The sequence below is a fragment of the Heterocephalus glaber genome, unplaced genomic scaffold, assembly GCF_053883595.1.
Source record: "Heterocephalus glaber isolate CG9 unplaced genomic scaffold, H.glaber_assembly_v1.0 deba00001608, whole genome shotgun sequence".
Lineage (NCBI taxonomy): Eukaryota > Metazoa > Chordata > Mammalia > Rodentia > Bathyergidae > Heterocephalus > Heterocephalus glaber.
Window position 1 is genome coordinate 14,734,171 of NW_028258379.1, and position 20,322 is coordinate 14,754,492.

General features: G+C 49.5%; 1 protein-coding gene across 5 annotated transcripts in view; it reads right to left on the reverse strand.

Moving 5' to 3' along the window:
* Positions 1 to 20,322, reverse strand: part of Ltbp2 (latent transforming growth factor beta binding protein 2) — a 104,050-nt gene that overhangs the window by 66,564 nt on the left and 17,164 nt on the right. For all 5 annotated transcript variants that reach the window (XM_087195399.1, XM_087195400.1, XM_087195398.1 and 2 more), the window contains exon 3: positions 15,118 to 15,364. In XM_087195399.1, coding sequence (XP_087051525.1) covers positions 15,118 to 15,364 — 247 coding nt within the window. The remainder of the gene's footprint in view (positions 1 to 15,117; positions 15,365 to 20,322) is intronic.

Here is a 20,322-nt window from a genome sequence, read left to right on the forward strand (position 1 = left end):
GCACAGGCGATAGGAAAAATACTAAATTATAGGATTCAGAGCTATCTGCAGTTGCAGAGCATCCAATGGGGGTCTAAAAATATATCCCCCTGAGATAAGAAGGGATTACGGTGATAGCCACACTTACTGAACACAGACTAAGCACCAAGTCCCAAATGTACATCACCTTATAAAGGTCCTCATAACAACCTGAGAGGTAGGTCTCAGTATCCCAGCATGGCCTTTAAGAAATGCATCTGAAGAAGGAAAGCAGCTGTCTCCAGGTCAGATGTCTCAGGAATGTCATGACCCAGGCTTCTAAACCTCAGTGTGCTGGGCTTTAAAGCTCTGTGTGCTCCTCTCATCGCAGGAGCCAAATTCTCAACTCTCAGGCTCTGGCCACACATGGAGTCTTGGTGGTACTGCCTGAAGTAAGAAGTGCATGAAATCTGGAAATGTGTGGAGATCTGAAGCCATAAAATGGATTGAGAACAGAAGGTAGCAGGGATTTAGCTCAGTGGTGCTGCTGTCTGCCTCGAAAGTGCAAGGTCCTGAGTTCGATCCCTGGTACCAAAGGGAAAAAAAAAAAGGAGAACAGAAAGTAGGGTATAAGGGACCTGCCAAGTGTTGTAGGAGATCAGAGGTGGAGGAGGGACAAGAAAAAATTTGAAGCTGCAGAAATTGAGTGAGGACCATTTCCCAAGGCCACAGAGAGCCTGGTGGATGGGTCTCTCACCACCACCTGGTTGGCCATGAGGTGTCCGCCTCCTGAACTCAGCCTCCTCTGTCAAACAAATTATTTCATAGTTCTCCCCTCACACGCTCCTGAGTTCTGTAGGGCCTCTGACCTCCACCCAAGAGAACCTGTGGAATCCATTTTTTCCCAAGGAAGGGGTTCTGATAGGGTGTGGCCCGGCCAGGGATTTGAGAGGATGCTGCCTTCCTTGTCAGCAGTATCAGACTCCCTTGTGGCACCTCAGCCACAGCCCACAACCCTGTGCCAGCCCACATAGATGGACAAGTGAGACCATGGCCAAGGGCCGAGGCCCCAGGAGGAAAACGCTGTGTGGGTGACCGGCTGGGAACAGAAATGTAGTAGCTCCAGAGGTTTTGATTTATAATCTTTGTTTTGCAAGGAGCGGGGATTTTTCTCTTCAAGAGCACTCGACTTCCTTGAATTTTAGACCTTTCACAAATATTGTTTTAGGAGAAAAAAGAAGAAAAAAAATATCCTCACAGAATGCCTGTCCCAGCTCCTCACTTCCACAATGAATCACGAACACAAAACCACAGCTATGTGGCTAAAAAAGCTAAGAATGTGTTTTCCCACTTCGTTATTGGAAATCATTTAGCAATCTTCACTATGTCATAGGCCGACAGAGGGACAGACAGGCAGACTGTCATACTCCTTGGGATACTAAAAGCACCCATTTATTATAGGCTCATCAGATAACTGCACCCCTCCCTGTTTTTCCCTTTTAATCCTTTTCTGGGAAATTATCCTGCTGAGTTTAAATCTCCCTCTCAGCCCCCCTGGAAAAGCATTTGCACACACTTGTGTGCAAGGGGAGGGGGAGAGGGATGGGGAAACAGACAGATCCAGAGAGTCCTGCGGTGGACACAAGTATATGCTTCAGTCTTTTAAAAAAATTACTGTTATCATAATACCATTTTGATTTGCTGAAGTGATTTTCACCTGGGAAGCTCACAGTGCCTTTTCTGACAGTGGCAAATGAATTAACCGACGGCAGATTTACGGATGGAGTAACTGGAAGCACTACTGAGCCTATAAATCAGAAACTTCCTCAGCATTCCGGGCAACGAGTGAAACCTGATATATATTTGAAAACCTAGAGCTCAAAAGAAGTCACAAGGTGTGAGAACTTCCTTTAGGATGTTTGAGGCATACTCTCCCCACAGTTTTTAATCCAGCCTTCTGTTACCCCCCACCTCCCGGGGTGACACTCACCAAGAAGCAGAATTCTGTCAAATGTGGCCGGCTGGGACAGACCTTCCCAGGGCTTTCACCATCTTTCCATTCCCACTTGCTCCCTCGCTCCCTACCTAACCTTCTCCTTCCAAACCGAAATCCTAGAGGATTTAAATCTCGAAGTGAGTACAGCCGTAAGCATGCTCTGTTTATTGTTACTACTTTTTCAAGACTGCTGCAGGAAACTGCATACATGAACATTTTCCTAGGCCAGCAACCTCCCTTTGCTCCACACCTGGCTGTCCCAGGCCCTCACGGCTCTTTGGATTTTTCTGAAAAGACTCTGAATGCCTATCTGGCCCAATTGTCTTCTGCAGCTCCCCACTAGAGCCTGGTATTCCCAAACTTGCCCATTCACTCACCCCAGAGGCCCGTCAGCAAAATGTCGGCAAGCGAGGCTGCCCTCAGTTTCCTTGTTGTAAAGCAGGGTGACAAGAATAGCCTTCTCACAGGGAACTGTGGGAAATGGCAAATGCCCCTCCCAACTCTGGAGAGGTTCCTTCACCCTCTTCCTTCCAGCCTGGTTCAGCCAATGGGGACCTCCAGCAAGAAGTCAGAGGCAGGGCCGGGGATTTAGCTCAGTGGTTCCACCGCCTGCCTCGCAAGCGCAAGGGCCGGAGTTCGATCCCCAGTACCAAAAAAAAAAAAAAAGAAAAGAAGTCAGAGGCAGGAAGAGTGAGTGGAGGTCCCCTGCCACTGTCTCCCCACAGGCACTGCAGGTGGGTGGTTGTGTTACTTTGGGTTCCAGCAACTGCTGGTCCCATGCTCCTTTAGACCTGGAGGTTTAGGGCTGTGCTACATACCTACCTGTGGGGCCCATCATCCTTTGCAGTTTCTGGCCACCCCTGTCCTTGCCTTTGTAAACTGTCCCTATCTCTTTCCTGCCAGAACTTTGATCCAGATAAAAACTATTAGCTATGAGTACTGAGCACTGAACTATGTGCCTCAGCACTTTCTCCACATTCTTTTGTTATTCAGACCACAGCATTGTGCAGTCAGTATTAGCAATAGCATTTTACACCCAATGTGCAGTGACTGGTGCACTACAGAATCACATGAAACTGAAGTCTGTCTGATTCACAACCTGTGTTCTCACCCCTGTGCTGTGGTGTCTCCACTGCTAAACTAGATGGAACCCATAAAGTGCTGGCTTCCTCATTAAGCCTCCACAGCTGGGAGGTTCAGACAACAACCACACTACACCTAAAACACCCAAGTCTAAATTGTGCTTTACCATAACCCTAACCACAACCCTCAGACCACACTAATGTTGCACCTCTAATCCTACCCTAACCACTATTGCATTGTTAAATTGAACATCCTCCTAACCACAACCCAGTTCCACCCAGACCTACTCCAAGCATCTCCCACCGTAACTATAAACCCAGACCCACCACAAGGCTGTGATGAGTACCCAGGCCTCTCCCTGCCCCTCTGTGCCTGTCCAGTGGCAGGTACAGCCCCCACCTCCACTTATACTCCTCTAGTTGGACACAAGTGGCCAAAAAGCATTTGTGCAAAATCCCCTTCCTGAATGTCACTGAGCTGGTGACTGCTGTGGGGCATCAAGGAGGGAAAAGAGAAGAGGGTCAACTGGCACCATGCCTGAAACACAGCAAGGGTGGACTAAATCCTATTCGTGGTGATGATGGTGATGATGAAGAAGGAGAATTAGAAGAGGAAAAAGATCTGTAGTTTTCTCTACCACCCAACTACAGAATATGGGAAGGCAGGGGACCAAGAGCTCAAATCTCAGATTTGTGAAGGGCTGGGCCCAGGGCTGGGCTGGGAGGAGTCCCTGCTCGAGTTTGGATTTTGAATGATCCCTAGAGGTCCAGGTGTTGGAGGCCTGGTCCCCAGAAAAGCTCGACTGGGAGATGAACCCTTTAGAAAATGGGTTCTACTGGGTCCTTAGATCATTAGGGGTGTGCCCTTGAAGGTGGTGATGGGCTCCTGTCTCTTCCTCTTCCTCTCTTGGTTCCTGGCCATGAAGTGAGTAGTATGCTCTGCCTCACACTTTCCCCCACTGCTGACCAGAGGCCTAAAGTAATGGGTGGGTCTGCCACATCTTGGACTGGAACCTCTAAAACTGTGAGTCAAAATACCCTTTCTCTCTCTCTCTTTTTTTTTTTTTTGGTACCGGCTATTGAACTCTGGTCTTTGCACTTGCACAGCAGGCAGCCAAACCACTGAGCTAAATCCCCGGCCCCAAGCCCTTTCTCTTTATAAGTTAATTATCTCAAGTATTTGGTTACAGTGATGGAAAGCTGACTAATGCAGTCCTCTTCTAGAACCAAACCCAGGGAGGGGTCCTGATAATCCTTAACCCTGGGAGAATTTAGAAAAGGGAGGCACTCAATCTTCATCCAAGATCTTGGGGCCACCTCTGGTAAGAAGTCCACCTTCAGGCTTAAATACAAGAAGGGAGAGGAAAGAGGAAGTATACAGGAAGCAAGCACCATTTCCCTCAAATCTGCCCAGCTGCATATTGTGGGAAGCAGGAGGAGCTGTTAAGAGACCCAGGGCCACCTTCTCCCCTGAACACTCAGAGGCCTGAGCTCTGCCTCCTCACCAACCCAAAAGTGTCTGCCCTGGGTGGAGCATCCAGAAGGAAGACACTTGCTAGCTCTGCCACATGGTGAGAAAGAAGATACACTGGCCCCTACCTTCCTCTCAGCCTTTCCTGGGACCCCCTAGGCCCAGGGTCAAAGCATAGCCAGAGGACCATCCCCTTTCAGAGGAGATTCAGTTGCAAATCCAGCTGGAGAAGACTCCCTTGAAGCAACATGCTTTGTAGGGGAAATGGGAACAACTTTCTCCCAGAAAGAAACCACATACATAGGCTAGGCTCTGCACAACTCTTGGGGTACCTGTCCCAGATGCTGTAATGGTGGGTCTTGAAGCTGAAGGTCCAGTGCAGAACAGCCTGCCTCCCTCCTCTACCAGGTTAGAATGGAGCACTTCTGACCTACCCAGGCTCTCCAAGCAGCCTCTACTGGGTAGGGATGCCTCGGGACAGGCAGTGTTGGCTCCCAAAGCACCTTTCACAAATTTTCACATGGCCTGTCTATGCTTCCAGAACACATCCTGTACAAACAACAAGGAGAGGGGTGCAGATATTAAAGATAGCCCTCAGCTGAGACAAAGATCTCTGCTCTTACCAAAAATCAATCGTAGAAGTTGGATTTGGTGGTACATGCCTGTCATTCCAGCTACTTGGGAGGTTGAGGCAGAAGGGTTACAAGTTTGAGACCAGCCTAAGTAATTTAGCAAGACCCTGTCTCAAAACAAAAAAGGCCAGGGATGTAGTTCAGAGGTAGAGCACTTGCCTAGCATGCATGAGACCCTGGGTTCAATTCCTAGTAAACAAACAAACAAACAAATAGTAGCAAGCATCTGTAACTTTAGAACTGGGGGAAAAAAACCCTCTTCACTGGCCTGGCTGGAGGCCTCCAGGAGCATCTCCTCTGGGCCCTTCCCACTGGGCCCTTTCTCTCCTATACCCACATTACCAGGGAAGGTGTTTCATAGGGCTCTCTTGAGGGCCAAGAGATAGAAGAAACTGGAAGGAGACCCCTTCCCAGCCACCACAGCCCCCTCTGAAGATGCTTGGCACTCACTTAGGTCTGCTGCACCTGTCTTGCTTATGCAGCTGCCAACCTCAGGAGGCAAAGTTACCCTCAGCTTGCCCTGGCTCTCAGGCCCCCTTCAGTCAAGGGCACAGGGCAGGCAAGTGGCTGCCTGCTGGGAGGGTTGGGAGGGTTGGGAGAGCCCCTCCCCATCAGTGACATGCCAGGGCATGGGCCCAAGACCATCTCCCTGGCTCCTGGCAGCACGGGAAGATGCAGCATGACAGGGATGCTTTTTCAGTAGATAGTGATTTACTGAAGGCCTGCTATATGCAGGGTACTGTTCTAGGAGCTTGGGCTATATCAGCACCAAAACAAAGGTCCTTGCCCTTGAGGAGCCCACATAGAAGCTAGGGGAAAACAGACCTTAAACAAATATAATAATAAATGTCTTACTTTCTCATTGCTGAGACACAATACCAGACACCCACAACCTAAAGGAGGAGAGGTTTATTCTGGCTCACAGTTCATAGAGTTTTCAGTCCATAGTTGGCTAGGTCCGAGGCAGGGAAGCATGGCAGGGGAGCGTGGCAGAGGAGGCTTGCTTATGGCGTGGAGGCAAGAAGGAGAATGCAGGACCAAAGGAGGAGGGAGGGAGATAAACCATCCTAGGCCTCACCCCCAGTGACCCACCTCCTCTGACCAGGTCTACCTCCCAAATCACCCTGAGATATAAAATCTTCAGTGGACTAATCCACTGATAAGCATCACACCCCCATGATCGAATCCTCCCAAAAGCCCTACCTATGAGTGCATGAAGCTCTGGCAGGACATATGGATATAAACCATAACAAGAGATAAATTATATGCTTTGTTAGAAAGTGGAAAATAAAAAATACTGTGGAAATAAAAAAGTAAACCAGATGAAAATACTCTCAAGTTGCAGGTTGACAATATTAAGTAATGGGGAAATGGGAGACACCTTCCTCCTGGGAAGAAAACAAGTTCAGGGTCACCACATAAGCTTCACAGGCTGTTCACTGCCCAACTCTCGGAGACGTCTGTCATAGAAAGGATGACGTAAAAGATGTTCCCTGATACTGTGTCTGGGAGCTAAAGTTAACCATAAAGTTAAAATATTGAAAAAGTGGTTGGCGAGGGCCTCACTGAGGAGTTTCTTCCTGAAAGCGGCGCATGTACCTACACGAAGCGTAAGTACATCCCCCAGCTCTTTGTCAGGACTGCTAAATGACAACAATAACAGGTATTTGCAAGGCACATTTCAGTCCACAAACCATTCTCTCCCAAACATTGCCTTAGTGAATCCTTATGATTTCCCTGTGAGGAAGGAACTGTCTCCCATTTTACAGGCAGGGACATTAATGCTTTGCGCAGTTAGCAGCTTGCCTCAGGAAGTGAGGCCTGTTAGTGGCCCAGCTAGGAAGCAAAACCAGCTCTCCAGATTCTGTATCTATTACAAATAGTGTTTTCAGGTTCTAATGGTTGGGAAATTTCAGAAAACCCTGCGGAGGGGGGGAAGGTTGGGATTCAGAATTATAAAAACAAACCGAGAAAAAGGGAGAAAAATTCTAAAAAAAAAAAAAATGAAGAAAAGAGGAAGGAAGGTGCTCAACTCTCAGAATATCCAAAAGTCTGGAAGGCTGAGCCCAGCTGGGAGGCATCACTCAATGCCTGTGAAGAAGGCAGGGGGGCAGCACAAGAGAAGCAGACTCCTTTACTCCACTGGCCCTCACAAGGAGGATCTGAGGCCAGGTTGTCAGGGACAGCTAAAGTCTGCCTGATGAAAAGCTCATGTGTCCTTGTCACAACCTTGGAAATGGGCAAAAGGGGCAGTAAGCACCTTCACTATCAGGATGGAAACTGGCCAGGATGGAGGCCAGGATCTGAGACCATTTAGCTCCTGCACCTAGGGAAGGTCCAATTGATCCCTCTGCTTTATAAAAGTGGAAACTGAGTCCAGGGAGGGTAAAGGCCTTCCCAAGGTCTTCTGGCACAAATCTGTCTCGAGTCAGAGAATGGCCTTGGGTGTGAGGGACTTGAATGAGGAGAAAGGAGGCCAAACAGGAGGCCACGTAGTGCTCAGGAGAAGCAGAAAGCACTCAGAAACCCACTGGTGCTCACAGGGTGGAGGCTGGAGGTGGCTAGAGCAGGACCAGGCAAGCCTTCAGATGGGCCCTGAATAGGGCAGGCCCACAGCCTAGCTGCCAACCCCTGAGCTGCCTCAGTTTCTCCATCTATAAGCTCAGACAGTAAAGTGGAGAAAAATCTATCCTGGTAAATGGGATACTTACATTGATTTGTGACCGACACAGAGGAAGGCAGGTAGGTGAAGAGGTTTAGTTTTTATTGAACTTACTGTGTGCTAGATACTTCTGTCACTCTAAGTGGAGTATTTCCATGAATTCTCCCAGGCATTCTCTGAGATGGTGTTGTGGTTTATATCTAGATGTCCCCCAAAGCTTCATGTGCTCATAGGAGGGGCCTCTAGGAGGTGATTGGATCATGCGGCCATGAACTAATTTAGTTCACAGCTAAATGTGACAATGGGAGGTGAAACCTGGTTGGAGGAGGTGGATCATGGGGGTGTGGCCTGGAAGGGTCTATTTCCTTCCCTCCTCCCTTGATGTCTCTCTACTTCCTTTCTGCCAGGCCATGAGTAACACTCCCCTGCCATGCCCTTCTGCCATGCTGCTCTGCCTTCAAGCCAGCAAACTACCGTGAGCCAAGATAAACCTTTCATCCTTAAAGGTGTGGGTGTCAGGTGTTGTTTCTCAGTGATGAGAAAGTATCTAAGCAGACTTGTATTAGTTTCCCATATCAGAGTCAAAAACATTGAGTTTTAAGGAGGTAGAGTGGCTTGCATACCTAGTGTGTGAGGGTAGTAGGGCTTAAACTCTGCCTAACATCCAAGCCCATGCTCCTCCTGGCACTTTGCACTGCCCCTTCCTCCAACCACCAGACTCCATCTGCCAGGCGCCCAGCACTGCCAGAGCCAGGAACCAATCTTTGTTCTCCATGCCCGTACCACAGGGCCTCTTTCCTGCCGGCCCAAGCCAAATCCCAATTCTAGGATCAGGATACCCTTATTTCTGGGGTTGGGAGGAGGAGACACAATGCACAAGTTGCTAAAGTTTGGCTTCACTAAGCACAGCATTTCTGACTCTGGGCCATCAGGCTCTGGGATAATCTTTGCCATTCTGCTGAGGGGAGAGGCTGGCTTCCCTGTGCCCTTTGCCCCCAGGAAGGGATGACTGGGTGTCCCCTGCAGTGACTCATGGTGCACTGATCTACTGAGAGGTTGCTCTGCTCCCCCAAATTTACAGAGGCCCTCCATTTGGGGGCAGAGTCTCCACCCTCCCCTGGGCAAGGCCTGGGGGGAGGGAGGCAGCTCTCCCAGGAAACCACCAGTGGCACACCCTCAGTAGCAAGGGTTAAAGGTCACTTGTCTGGAAGTGCCAAAAGGGTCCTGGGAGCCTGGACTGGGAAGCCTCTGCCAAACGACCACTGCTCATAGGTATACCCTGCCACATGAGCTCATAGTCCCCAGCCTTCCTCTGTCTCCCCACAGACAAAATTGTGAAGAGGCTAGTAGTGTGCAGCCCAGGCCAGGCTGGGCCAAGGAAGAGGGGATGGGCCACCACCTTCTGTCCTCATCAGTGGAACAGGGAGACTGGCAGACTGGGCCTGGGAGCTGTGGGTGCAGGAGATACTGTTAAGGTGCTATAGACACATCAGCACACAAGCCAGGCGTGGTGGCACACACCTACAATCCCAGAATTTGGGAGGCTGAAGCAGGAGGATTACCATGAGTTTGAGGCCAGCCTGGGCTACAGAGTAAGTTCAAGGCCAGCCTGAGCTACATAGCTAGACCTTGTCTCAAACAAAGAAAAAATAGATCCATCAGCACACAGAACAAAACTCTTATCCTTCTGAATCTGACATTTTACTGTAGCAAGAAAAACAGTAAATCAAAGAAATAACCAAAATATCTAAAACATTAGTGTCCTAGAGAAAAATAGCCAGAAGGGAGAGGGAGTGTTTGGGGAGAGGGTCCTGCTGAGGGGGGAAGGAGAGGAAGTAGCCATGGGAGAATCTGGGGCAGAGTGGGTTGACTGTGTCTCCATAAAACATATACTGCAACAGTGAGTGTGACCTGATCTGAAAATAGTCTTTGCAGATATAATTAGTTAGGTTTAGAAGAGGCCAAACTGGATTAGGGTGGCTCTAAATCCAGTGAGTGGAGTACTTATAAGAAGAGGTGACACACAGACGCACATATGTAGTAACAGAGGCCATGTGATGACAGAGACGGAGATTAGGGCAGTGCAGGTACGAGCCAGCAAATGCCAAGGATGGCTGGGAACCACCACATGCTAGCAGAAGGGCATGAGACAGTCTCTCCTATGGAGACTCCAGCTTTTCCAATATCTTGATTTTGGACTTCTGGCCTCCAAAACTATGACAGAATAAGTACTATGTTTCCCCTCAAATAAGAACTAACTGGAAAATGAGCCTTGAAAGCTAGAGATCAAAAATGCTCCAATCAGGGCCGGGGATTTAGCTCAGTGGTTTCACCGCCTGCTGCACCAAGTGCAAGGACCCAAGTTCGATCCCCAGTACCAAAAAAAAAAAAAAAAAAAAAAATGCCCCAGTCAGCATATCCCTGCCTTACCTGCCTTACAGAGCAGCCACCAATCAAGAGAATAGTGAGATAGAATCTCCTGCATGTCACTGGCCAACACCATGGTAACGACCAACTAGGACTTGCTTTCTAGTTAGGTTTTATTTTGGAGGAAACACGGTATTTGTTGTTTTAAACCACCCAGAACATGGTAATTTGTTATAGAAGACCTGGGAAACTATTATAGTGTTCTAGAGAGGGAGGAATAACAAGTACAAAGGCCCTAAGGTGGGAGCATCATAGCGTGTTTGAGGAAAAACCAGTTGGCAGGTGCGGCAAAAGGAGGTGAATGGAGGAGGCAAGTGGTGAGGGGTAAAGTTGGAGGTATCAGGAAGGTTTTGGGGGGCCAGATCCCCAGAAACCCTTGTGGTAAACCTTTGATAAAAGGAAACTATCACACTTCGGACAGAGGGTCCTGGCTGGTGTAGGTTGAAGAGAGTGGGTGTGTTTGGTCCCTCAAGATCTCCATCTCTTGGTGTTAGTTTCATCACTGAATATGTCACATGATCGCTTCTCAGCCTTTTGGCTAAGATCAAGTGACTATGTTACATGAAGTGGCAAAAGATTTCATTCTAATACAGGTGCAGTTAGGATTGCCAATAATTACACCTGTAATCCCAGCAATCTAGAGGGGTGAAGTAGGTGGACTGCAAGGTTAAGCCTAGCCTCTCAGTGAGAAGGCCTTGGGTTCAACCCCTAGCCCCCAGTAACACACACACACACACACACACACACACACACACACACACACAGATTGCTAGTCAGCTGACTTTAAAACAAGGAGATTGTCCTGCATTCTCTAAGTGGGCCCAATGTCATCATAAGGGCTTTTCAGTGCAGAAGAGGAAGGCAAGAGAACAAATGAGACAGAGCGGATGGGCCAGGCAGAAGGGAGGTGCACACTTGAAAAGCACACCTGCTCTTGGCAGCTTCAAAAGTGAGGGAGGTGACCACAAAACAAGGCATGGGCATGGCTTCTAGATGATAGGAACAGACTTCAAGCAACAGCCAGCAAGTAAACAGATCTCAGTCCTGCAACTGCAAGGAACCGAAATCTGCCAACCACCTGAAAGAGCATGGACATGAATTCTCCAGCCCACAGGCATCTTGATTACATCCTGCTGAGATCTAGGTCAGCTGTCTGACCTATGGAACTGCATGCTAACAAATCTGTGCTGTTTGAAACTGCTAACTTTGCAATAATTTGTTCTGGCAGCTAAAGAGAATGAATATAGTGAAGGTATTCAGAAGTGGGTGTGCAGAAGAGAAGGACAGACTGGACAGTAAAAAGAAGGCAGATCCTAGCTGCTTCTTAGGGGACAGCCTGCCAGGAGCCACCACTCTGGGGTCGTCACTCCCCAGACACCCCTAACCATGACAGCTGCCTTGCTCAGCACATCCTCTGGGTTCCTGTTGCCCATATATTGGCCATGCCTGCTTAGGATGTCCCCAGGGCTCAGCCTCGAGGACCCCAGGTCTGGCTGAGAAGTAAACTCAATAGAGGGCCCTCACATTCTTGATACCTCCCCTCAGCCACCTCCCAGGAGCTGGTGCCAACAGTCCTGGCAGTGACCATACCCTGAGTCAGCTAAAGCCACTACTGGTGCTGCTGTTGCACCTGCTAGTCATGACTCCGCTGAGGCTGGGATCTGGACTCTGACTTCTCCCAGAACAGTTGTGGAGCATAAGTGTGTGAGTGTTCATTCCCATTCCCTCCCCTCCACCCAAGTCCTCATGGAAAGTAGAACCCACTTGCCAGTCGCTACCACACCTTACAAAGAGCTCTACTCACATGAGCGTATTTAATCCTCCCTGTAATCCCTTTGGGTAGAGACTAGTGGCTCAGAGAGGTTAAGATGTGACCCTAATGCCACACAGCTGAGGAGTGGTAAATCTAGACTGGAAACCTGGGACGATCTGAATCTAAACCCCAGGCTCTAGCCCTTAGTACTGAAAATGTGGTCCATGGGTCAGCAGCATCAGCCTCTCCTACGTGAGAGATGCTCGTCCAGACCTGCTGACCAGAAGCTGCATGTTGACAACTTCCCAGGACATTTCTGCAGTGGGTGCACACTTGTGTACTCCACAGTTTTCCATAGCCTGCTGGGTCCCTGATTCCTGTAACCAGTCCCATTATGATCTCTCAAGACCCTTGCCCAGCTGCCTCACTGTTGCTCCCCCGGTGAGTTATGCCCTCTGCTCCCCCCTGGGAAAGAAGTCTGGACCTGCAGCTCGAGGGAGGGTCCAGGCCCCTGCAGCCTGCTGGACAAATCAATCCACATCTGGCCTGGAGGACGTTCTGCCTGATGCCCAAGACTTTCCCGGCTGCTCCCTCTTGTCTGCCTCTGGGACATGGCTCTTGGCCTCTACCCAGGGCTTTTCTGAAGGAGGCTTCTGGCCATCACCGGTCCCCACAGCATCTCCCTTCTCCAGACATCTTGTACCCACTTCCCACTCCTAACGTGTCCACTACATCATGTCACCCCGGTGTCTGGACACTCAAACCCTGTCCAAGTTGCTATCAGGAAGGAGCGGCTGCTTGGGAAACCTGGCCAAGCTCACAGGAAATGTCTGACATCACCAGGCATGTAGGACTTGGCCTCCCAAAGCAAAACACAGCTGGGCCAACAGTGGCGGCTTGGACTTTCCCAGATTTCATGGCATGGTGGCCCCAGGGCAGAGAGGGACTGGGCTGGCCTGGAGGCTGCAGTTCATTAAGAACATCACAGTAGCCTCTGGCCAGGAAGCCTGTGGAAGTCAGAGATCAGCCCCACTGCTGGCCAGAAACCTCACCCAGGACCTTAGCCCTCCGTTGTCTCTTGCAATCCCTGGGGGATTGAAGGCTCACAGCTCACACTCCTCATCTAGGAGCCATTATTTATCCATTCAGCTTACAATGGTTGGGCACCTATGTGCCAAGCATTGTGTTAGATGCAGGGACTCGTACATGAACAAGCAGGACACTGTCCTTCTTCAGAGAACTCCTGGTTGAGGCAGCAAATGAACAGACCCCACCCACAGTGAGAAGTGGTTCCTGAAGGGAGCATGAAGTGCCTGTCTGGGAATCAGCAGGGCCTTGCCTTCTCCAGTCCCCTCAGCAGTATATGGGGTGGCATCCTGGGGTTCCAGGTACAGGATGAGTATTCAATGCCAAGTGGGCCCTTTGTCAGGCTAACTGCAGTTTTCAGTGGGTGTCAGAGAGCAAATATGAACTGAGCACCTTCTTCGAGCCAGGCACTGTGGAAGGGAGGGAGTCACCACCACCCAGGGCACAGCCCACAAAGCCCAGGCCCATATGCAGGACAGAGACCCTCCCAACACAGCGCACACCAGCAAGAAAGTGCTACAGGGGCCAGAGAGCAGGGTGGACAGAATCAGAGGAGGCTTTTTGTGGGAAGTAAACTGGGCCTTGAAGAAAAAGGAGGAATGAGATGAGCTGGAATATTGGGTAGGGGTATCAAATGGTTCTGAATTGGGTGCAAGGGTCAGAGTGAGTTGCCAAGCAACACGAACATCCACAGGATCAATGTATTATATAGAATGAGGAAATCCCACAAGCCAAAAGAGACTTCCAGAGGGAAAGCCCAACTGGAAGGACAGTGCACCCAACCTGCCCCTGGATGGCCCTCACCCCAGGCCCACCTACCTCTGTCCATTGGCTCTGCTGTCCCTGCTGTCTACCTGGGCCCTTGGCTCTGCTCTCTGTTTTTGCCCCAGCATTCCCAGGCTCAGCCACAGGGCTTGGCTCTTCTGGCTTTGACCTTGGAGCTCCTTCGGCCTCGATAGGAGTCCTTTCTTCCTTTCTTTCTGCTCCTAGCTGCCCTGCTTGGGTGCTCAAGATCTTGGATCCCCACCTTACCAGGACCCTGGTCTCCCTGCCCCACTCTTTCAGAACTGCTAGACAACTCCACCTCCTCTCCTCCCTTGCCCTCCAACTCAATGTCTCTCCTGGTCTTTCCTGCTAAGGACATATCCTCAAGATCAATTTCCTCTCCAGTTTTCTTGTCTTTGGAGAGGCCAAATCCTTTTTCCCCTTAGTTCAGCAAGACAAGGTTGCAACATTTCAGGAAGAACTTCCTAAGTAGAAGCAAATGGAAAAATCAACGTAAAAATCCCAAAGCAAAACACAACCCCTAGAAAGGGACCAGTTTACAAAGTTCAGATTTCCTGTCCTGAACTAGAAAAAGTCTAGCCAGATTGGCTGGCAAGCAGGCTAGGGACTCCTGCCCATGAAAGCTCCCTTGTCTACTTTTATTCTGCTCCCTTCCCCCACATACCTCTTTTCTTCCCCTCCAAGGAGAGGGGCTGGGTGATGAGTGAATGGAGGGGGCTCTGAGGAGGAGCCTTCCAAATGCCTGCCCTCATATCAGGTGAGGAGAAGGAGGAAGAGGAGGAAGAGCATTTATTAAGAGCTTACATGTGCACCAAGCCCTGTTCTAAGCACTTTTCTTATATTAACTAACTTAATCCTCACAACAATTCTGTGATGTAGCTATTAGCGCTGTCCCCTCCTGACTGATGAACAATCAGAGACACAGAGAGGTAAGTAACTTGCCCATGTCATCCACCTAGGAAGTGGCAAAGCCAGGACTGAAACCAAGAGACTCTGAGGCAGGAACACGCTCCCCTCAGCTTTCTTCTGGCCACTGGAGGAGAAAGACTTCACCCGCTCACACACCCTATACAGTCTGGCAAAGGCCCTGCCAACCTCAACCCCTGCTCCCCTGCCCCATAGCCCTGAAGGGAGAGGGTAGGGGAGGAGAATGGGGAGGACAGAGGAAAGACAATGCCTGTCTTCCCCACAGTCCTAAGGAAGAAGTCCCTCCTGACAGAGATGGAGCCCCGGACCCAAGGATCCCACTGAGGAAAGGACTTACCTGGCTGGTGACAGCTGTGGCACCAGTGGCTGTGTTCTGGCCACAGGGCCTTCTCTGGCCATGCTGCTCCTGCGGAGGTTGGGTCCCCTCTCAGCCGAGCGTCGGGGGGCCAGCCTGGAGTTCTGGGGATCAAATTCCTCCTCAGGAATGACCTCCTCACAGCGAGTCCCTCGGAAGCCAGAGCGGCAGATGCAGAGCTGGGGCCGGCTGCAGGAGCCACGATTCTGGCAGGGTGGCTGACACACGGCTGAGGAGACAGGGAGAGAGGCTGACAGCTGTGTCAGAGGCTGTGGGCTGCCAGACATTCTCCCATCAGAAGAGCTTCCTGACCCTGAGAAAGGACTGAGTGCTTTCTGGCCCCTCCTTCAAGTAGGAAGGCAAACTCCTGGCCCCAGAAGATTCCCTGGGCCCATTTCTCTCTCCCCACCACCCACAGTCCTCTGGGATAAGTCTGCCTTTGATTTTGGACAAAGTACAAGATGGAATAACCAGAGCTGTGGGCTCACACAGCACTTCCAGCAGAATATCTGAAGGGGAAGTGAATTGCCTACCCGCATATTTATACTTAAATGTCCACTCTAAGGGGCTGGAAACCCCATGAAAGGCATTTAATTTTGTGCCCTTTGGTAGCCCCAGCACTTAGAATCATACTGTCAGAGAGTAGATTATCAATAAATACTGAATGAATGAATGAATGAATGAATGTCTTTTATGGAAAAGGGTTCAACATTAGCCTGAAAGTCAGGTTTGAGTTGTTGGGTTTTTCTGTTACTCATGATCTGCATGACCCTGACCTCAGCCTCAGTTTCCTCTTGCATCATGAGGGGTGGGCAGAAGTGGCTGGGGGACTCTAAGGACCTCCCAAAGTTACCTTCAGCATGACAGTCTCTCTTTGCCTTCCTCTTCCAGAAGCACTTTCTGTCAATCCCCTACCCACCCCAACAAGGTGGAACTCCTGCCTAGGATGAGTCTACCTTCTGGCCCTGGGGAACAAAATGGGGCTGAAACTGGGCCCCTTCCCCCAAGCCAGCATTGCACATCAGCCACCAGACCTCCAGGCCATGACTTCTCTTCTCACTGCCCTTCACCACCTTGCAGAGTCTAGAGCTACACCTAGTGATCAGCGGCCAAGGAAGAGTCACATGCAGAGACCACACTGGAATGCAGAGCCCTGCCAGCCCTCCTCCCAGGACCTCCCATGGTCTGGTTCATACTGTGCCCTCTAAAACCATTGTCTCCCTGACCTGTTATTCATACACTCAGTAAATAGTTGTTGAGCCCTCCCGAGTTATAGGGAGTGAGGACAACGTCCACCTTCATGGGGCTTGCAGTCCAGCAAGGGAGATCAAAAGGAAGCAAGAAAATAGTATGTTACAGTATTGTCCAATACCAAGGGCTATGAAGATAGTTAACCAGAGGGCCGGGGATTTAGCTCAGTGGTTCCGTGGCTTGCCTTGCAAGTGCAAGGACCCGAGTTCGATCCCTGGTACCAAAAAAAAAAAAAAAAAAAAGATAATTAACCAGAGTGACACAGGGTTCCAGGTCCGTCCAGATGGGGTGGTCAGGGCCCTCTCTGAAGAGTGAGATGGGAGTGGTACAAATAGGGTGGACTGGAAATGTTCAGACAAACTCTCAGGCAGAAGGCTAGGCAAGCACAAAGCCCTGGAGGCTCAGGGGATCAGGGAAGCTGGGGTCTGGTCGAGGAGAGAGGAATAGGCAAGGTCATTCAAGGGCAGCAAGAAAGAGTCCTGGAACAAATACTCCAACCTTGCTGCCTGTCATTTGAAGTTTATTTGTGAAAATACCAGGCACCCTTGGCCAGACAGGGTTTCGTCTGGGTTTTTGTTGGCTGAACTCTCCTTTCTGGGAGGAGTACTAGAATTCAAACCAGAGGCTGTTCTGGTCAAATCACCTAAAAATTCCACCTGGCCCATGTCACCTCCCCCTTAGAGACCCTCAGTGGCTCCCCGGTTGCCATCAGGATACAAGTCCATAACTCTAGCACTGGAGGAATACCAGCACTGAAGACATTCCTGAAACTAACCCTAACAACTTTCTAAGTCAGCCTGCTGCCCAAAGTGGCCTCTGCTCTTTCTTCTTTCTGCCATCACTTGTGCTGTGTCCCCTCTCTGGAACATTTTCCCCATCCTGTCCACTTACCTAAGTGCTATCATTCCCTCAAGGCTACTTCCCTCGAGGACCCTCCACTCACCAACTGCTCCCCCTGTGAACAAGGAAAAGCTCTTACTGTGCACACCACCCACTGGCCATCTCCAAGGTGCCACCATCTGTACAGTGGGCTTTCCGTGTATGTCTCAATGTCCCCACTCGTATGGCCTGCCCTTGGAGAGCAGTGGTTGTCCTTACATCTCTTTGTACCTTTAGCTCTTAGCACATTCCTAACACTAACACAACCATTATCTTTCCATGATGGAATGTCCTGACCACTGAGTTCTGACAATACACAAGGGACAGTGCCTTACACTGTAACCTCATGTTATCCTCACAACAAGCCTATGCAACAAGTGTGATTATGATTCCCGTTTTATAGATAATGCCTCTGAAGCTCAGAGAGGTGAAGAGATTAGGTTAAGGTCACCCAGATGACAGAGAGTGGAGCTAGGATTCAAATCCAGGTCTGTTTGATTAAACAACACAGTCAACGGGCTATCTGTACTCCCATTGACTCCCAGCAGAGCCAGTATGGCTCTTCCTGGCTACCATCTCTGACCCTTGTCCTGGAGCTGATGATGAAACAAAAAAAGATTCATTGGCTTCAAGTTAGCCACCAAATGTGCTCTCGGTAGCTTTGCACTGGGAATCTACACATCTCACTCAGGCCTGGTGGTAGAAACCCTAGAACCCCATGAAACCCAGAACCCCTTACCTCTCCAAAGCCCACACAGTAAATTTTAGATGGCAAGGGAACCAGCTCATGCATCCATTCAATGATCATTCTTGGCACACTCTCTAGCTTGTGATAGTGTCTCTACCACATAGAAAACAGGACACACAGTTCACAGGATGAGTGCTGTATTCACCAGAGCCTCTAACTCAGGCTAGTCAGGGAATAGAGAAAGTCAGGGAAGTCTCCATAGAAGGGGCAGTGCTGACCAGGACACAAAGGTTGAGTAGGTTGGGCTTGTGCCCATCAAGCATGCCCAAGGGCCAGCCCACCTAGCCAGCAGACATGGGCAAATGGCAGCTCTCACTGTAGGAGTCCAACTGCAAGCTGGATCCCAAGGCCAGAGCATTTTCCCTAAGCCCCCAGGTAAGGAGATCATTGTAACCAGAGCGCTTCCCCTAATCCACCATGCAGGATTAGTATCTATTGCCTGGCCATCATTCCTTGCGCCTAAGCAGACTTACCCTCTATCTGACCACCTGCTGGGCTGTTGTTACCACCACCAGAGATACAGCCAGCTGGGGCCCAGTCAGCAGTCAAAGCTGGGCTCATGAACACTGGAGAAGGCAGGTGTGCCCAGGATAGGTCTTGGCCTTGGCATTGTTTTAGAGGGGAGAAGCAAGGGAAGGCCTGAGCAGACACACCCTTCCACCAGCATGGGTGAGAGAAGGGTCATCTTTTTAGTAGAAAACAGGCTAGATTCTGCCTTCCCCTCCTCAGCTCCAAGCATGGCTCATCCTTGGCTTTATCAGTAAGATCTTTTCCCTCATTCTCTGGAAACCTCCGACCCCCAGCCCTGCCAGCTGAGCCCTGTGCCTAACTCTGACCCGCTCAGTCCTGGTCCTGCCTCATTTGCTAATAACTCCCACTGATATTAGTGATCACCTCCCTCAGGCAGACTGGGAGGGGCAGGCACAGACATGAGCAAGACCTTTCTGAATGCCCAGGGAAGGCCCTGGCCCAGCAGGGAATTTGGTCCTCAGTGTGGACTTTGGTTGGCACAATGAACAGCTCAAGGGAAAACTATGGATAGAGTGTTTTATATATATATCTGTCATAGAAATAAATAAAAGTTCTAAAAGGCTTCTAAACCAGTCAGACGTCCTGGTGGGGAAATACCCATTTGGGAAGGTAATCTTTCCAAATCAACGATGTAGCTGGCAGCCATGGAAAGGCAGATCCTCCAAGTTTTGGACTTTCAGAAGTTTGAACCAGCTCTCACCGGTGTTACCTGTGTCTGGTTTTGTGTGTTTTTCACAAGTCTCAGCAAGATGCAGGGCTCCTGGCTTCATCACTGAAGTGCTTACACATTTTATTCCAGGCTGAGCATATGCCTTATGGAATTGGAATGTAAACTCTTCACTTCTCTCTCCACTCCTCCAAAAAGCCACCCCCAATTGGCCCACAAGGATGGCTCCAACTGCGTAAGACAAGGAATAGTCTGACAATTTTTACTGTTTTGCCATAAAATAAAGAAAATCAATTCAATATCCTGATTTTTTTGTAATAGTATTTTTCCCATGTAAAGAGTGTCTTTTGGGAGGAAAGAGAGTTAAAATGTTCTTAAAGGTGATGACATATGGTAGCTATTTTTTTTTTACTTGAGCATCCTCACTTGGAAAAATGAATAGCTGGCCACTGTACATTGGTACTTCAGACTTTTAAAATATATTTTACTGCATAAAATTGACATTGTGCTGGGCATGGAGGCACATGCCTATAATCCCAGCATTCTGGGAGTCTGAGGCTGGAGAATCACAAATTCAAGTCCAACCTGCACAACTTAGCAAGACCCTTTCTCAAAATAAAACCTTTAAAAAGAGGATGGAGATGTAGCTCAGTGTGAAGGCCCTGGGTTCAATCCCTAATATCACTGCAAAGAGAAAAAAAGAAAGAGAGAGAGGGAGGGAGGGAAAAAAGGAGGGAGGAAGGAAGGAAAAAAGGAAGGAAGGAAGGAAGGGACAGCACTTAGGAGGGAGGGAAGGACAAGAAGGGTTGTGTGTCCTTTTGTCTAAAGGAGCCTGAAGCAAAACAATATTATGTCATATAAGCACAGATTTCAAAATTTGAGCATCAAAAAGAAACTGGCCATTTCAGTATCACCAGGGGAGGGGCTGCTGCACAAAGCAAAGAGGTTGATGCTGAGAGCCCAGCAGTGGGATTATGCTGTGGGATTATGCCGTGGGATTATGAAGGAGACAGCCTCCATCCATGGTAGGCCAAGAAGCCTTCATCCCCCGATATTTCGTGAAGAGTAGAGATCACGCCTTATAATCCAGGAATCAGGCCAGCATGAGTCA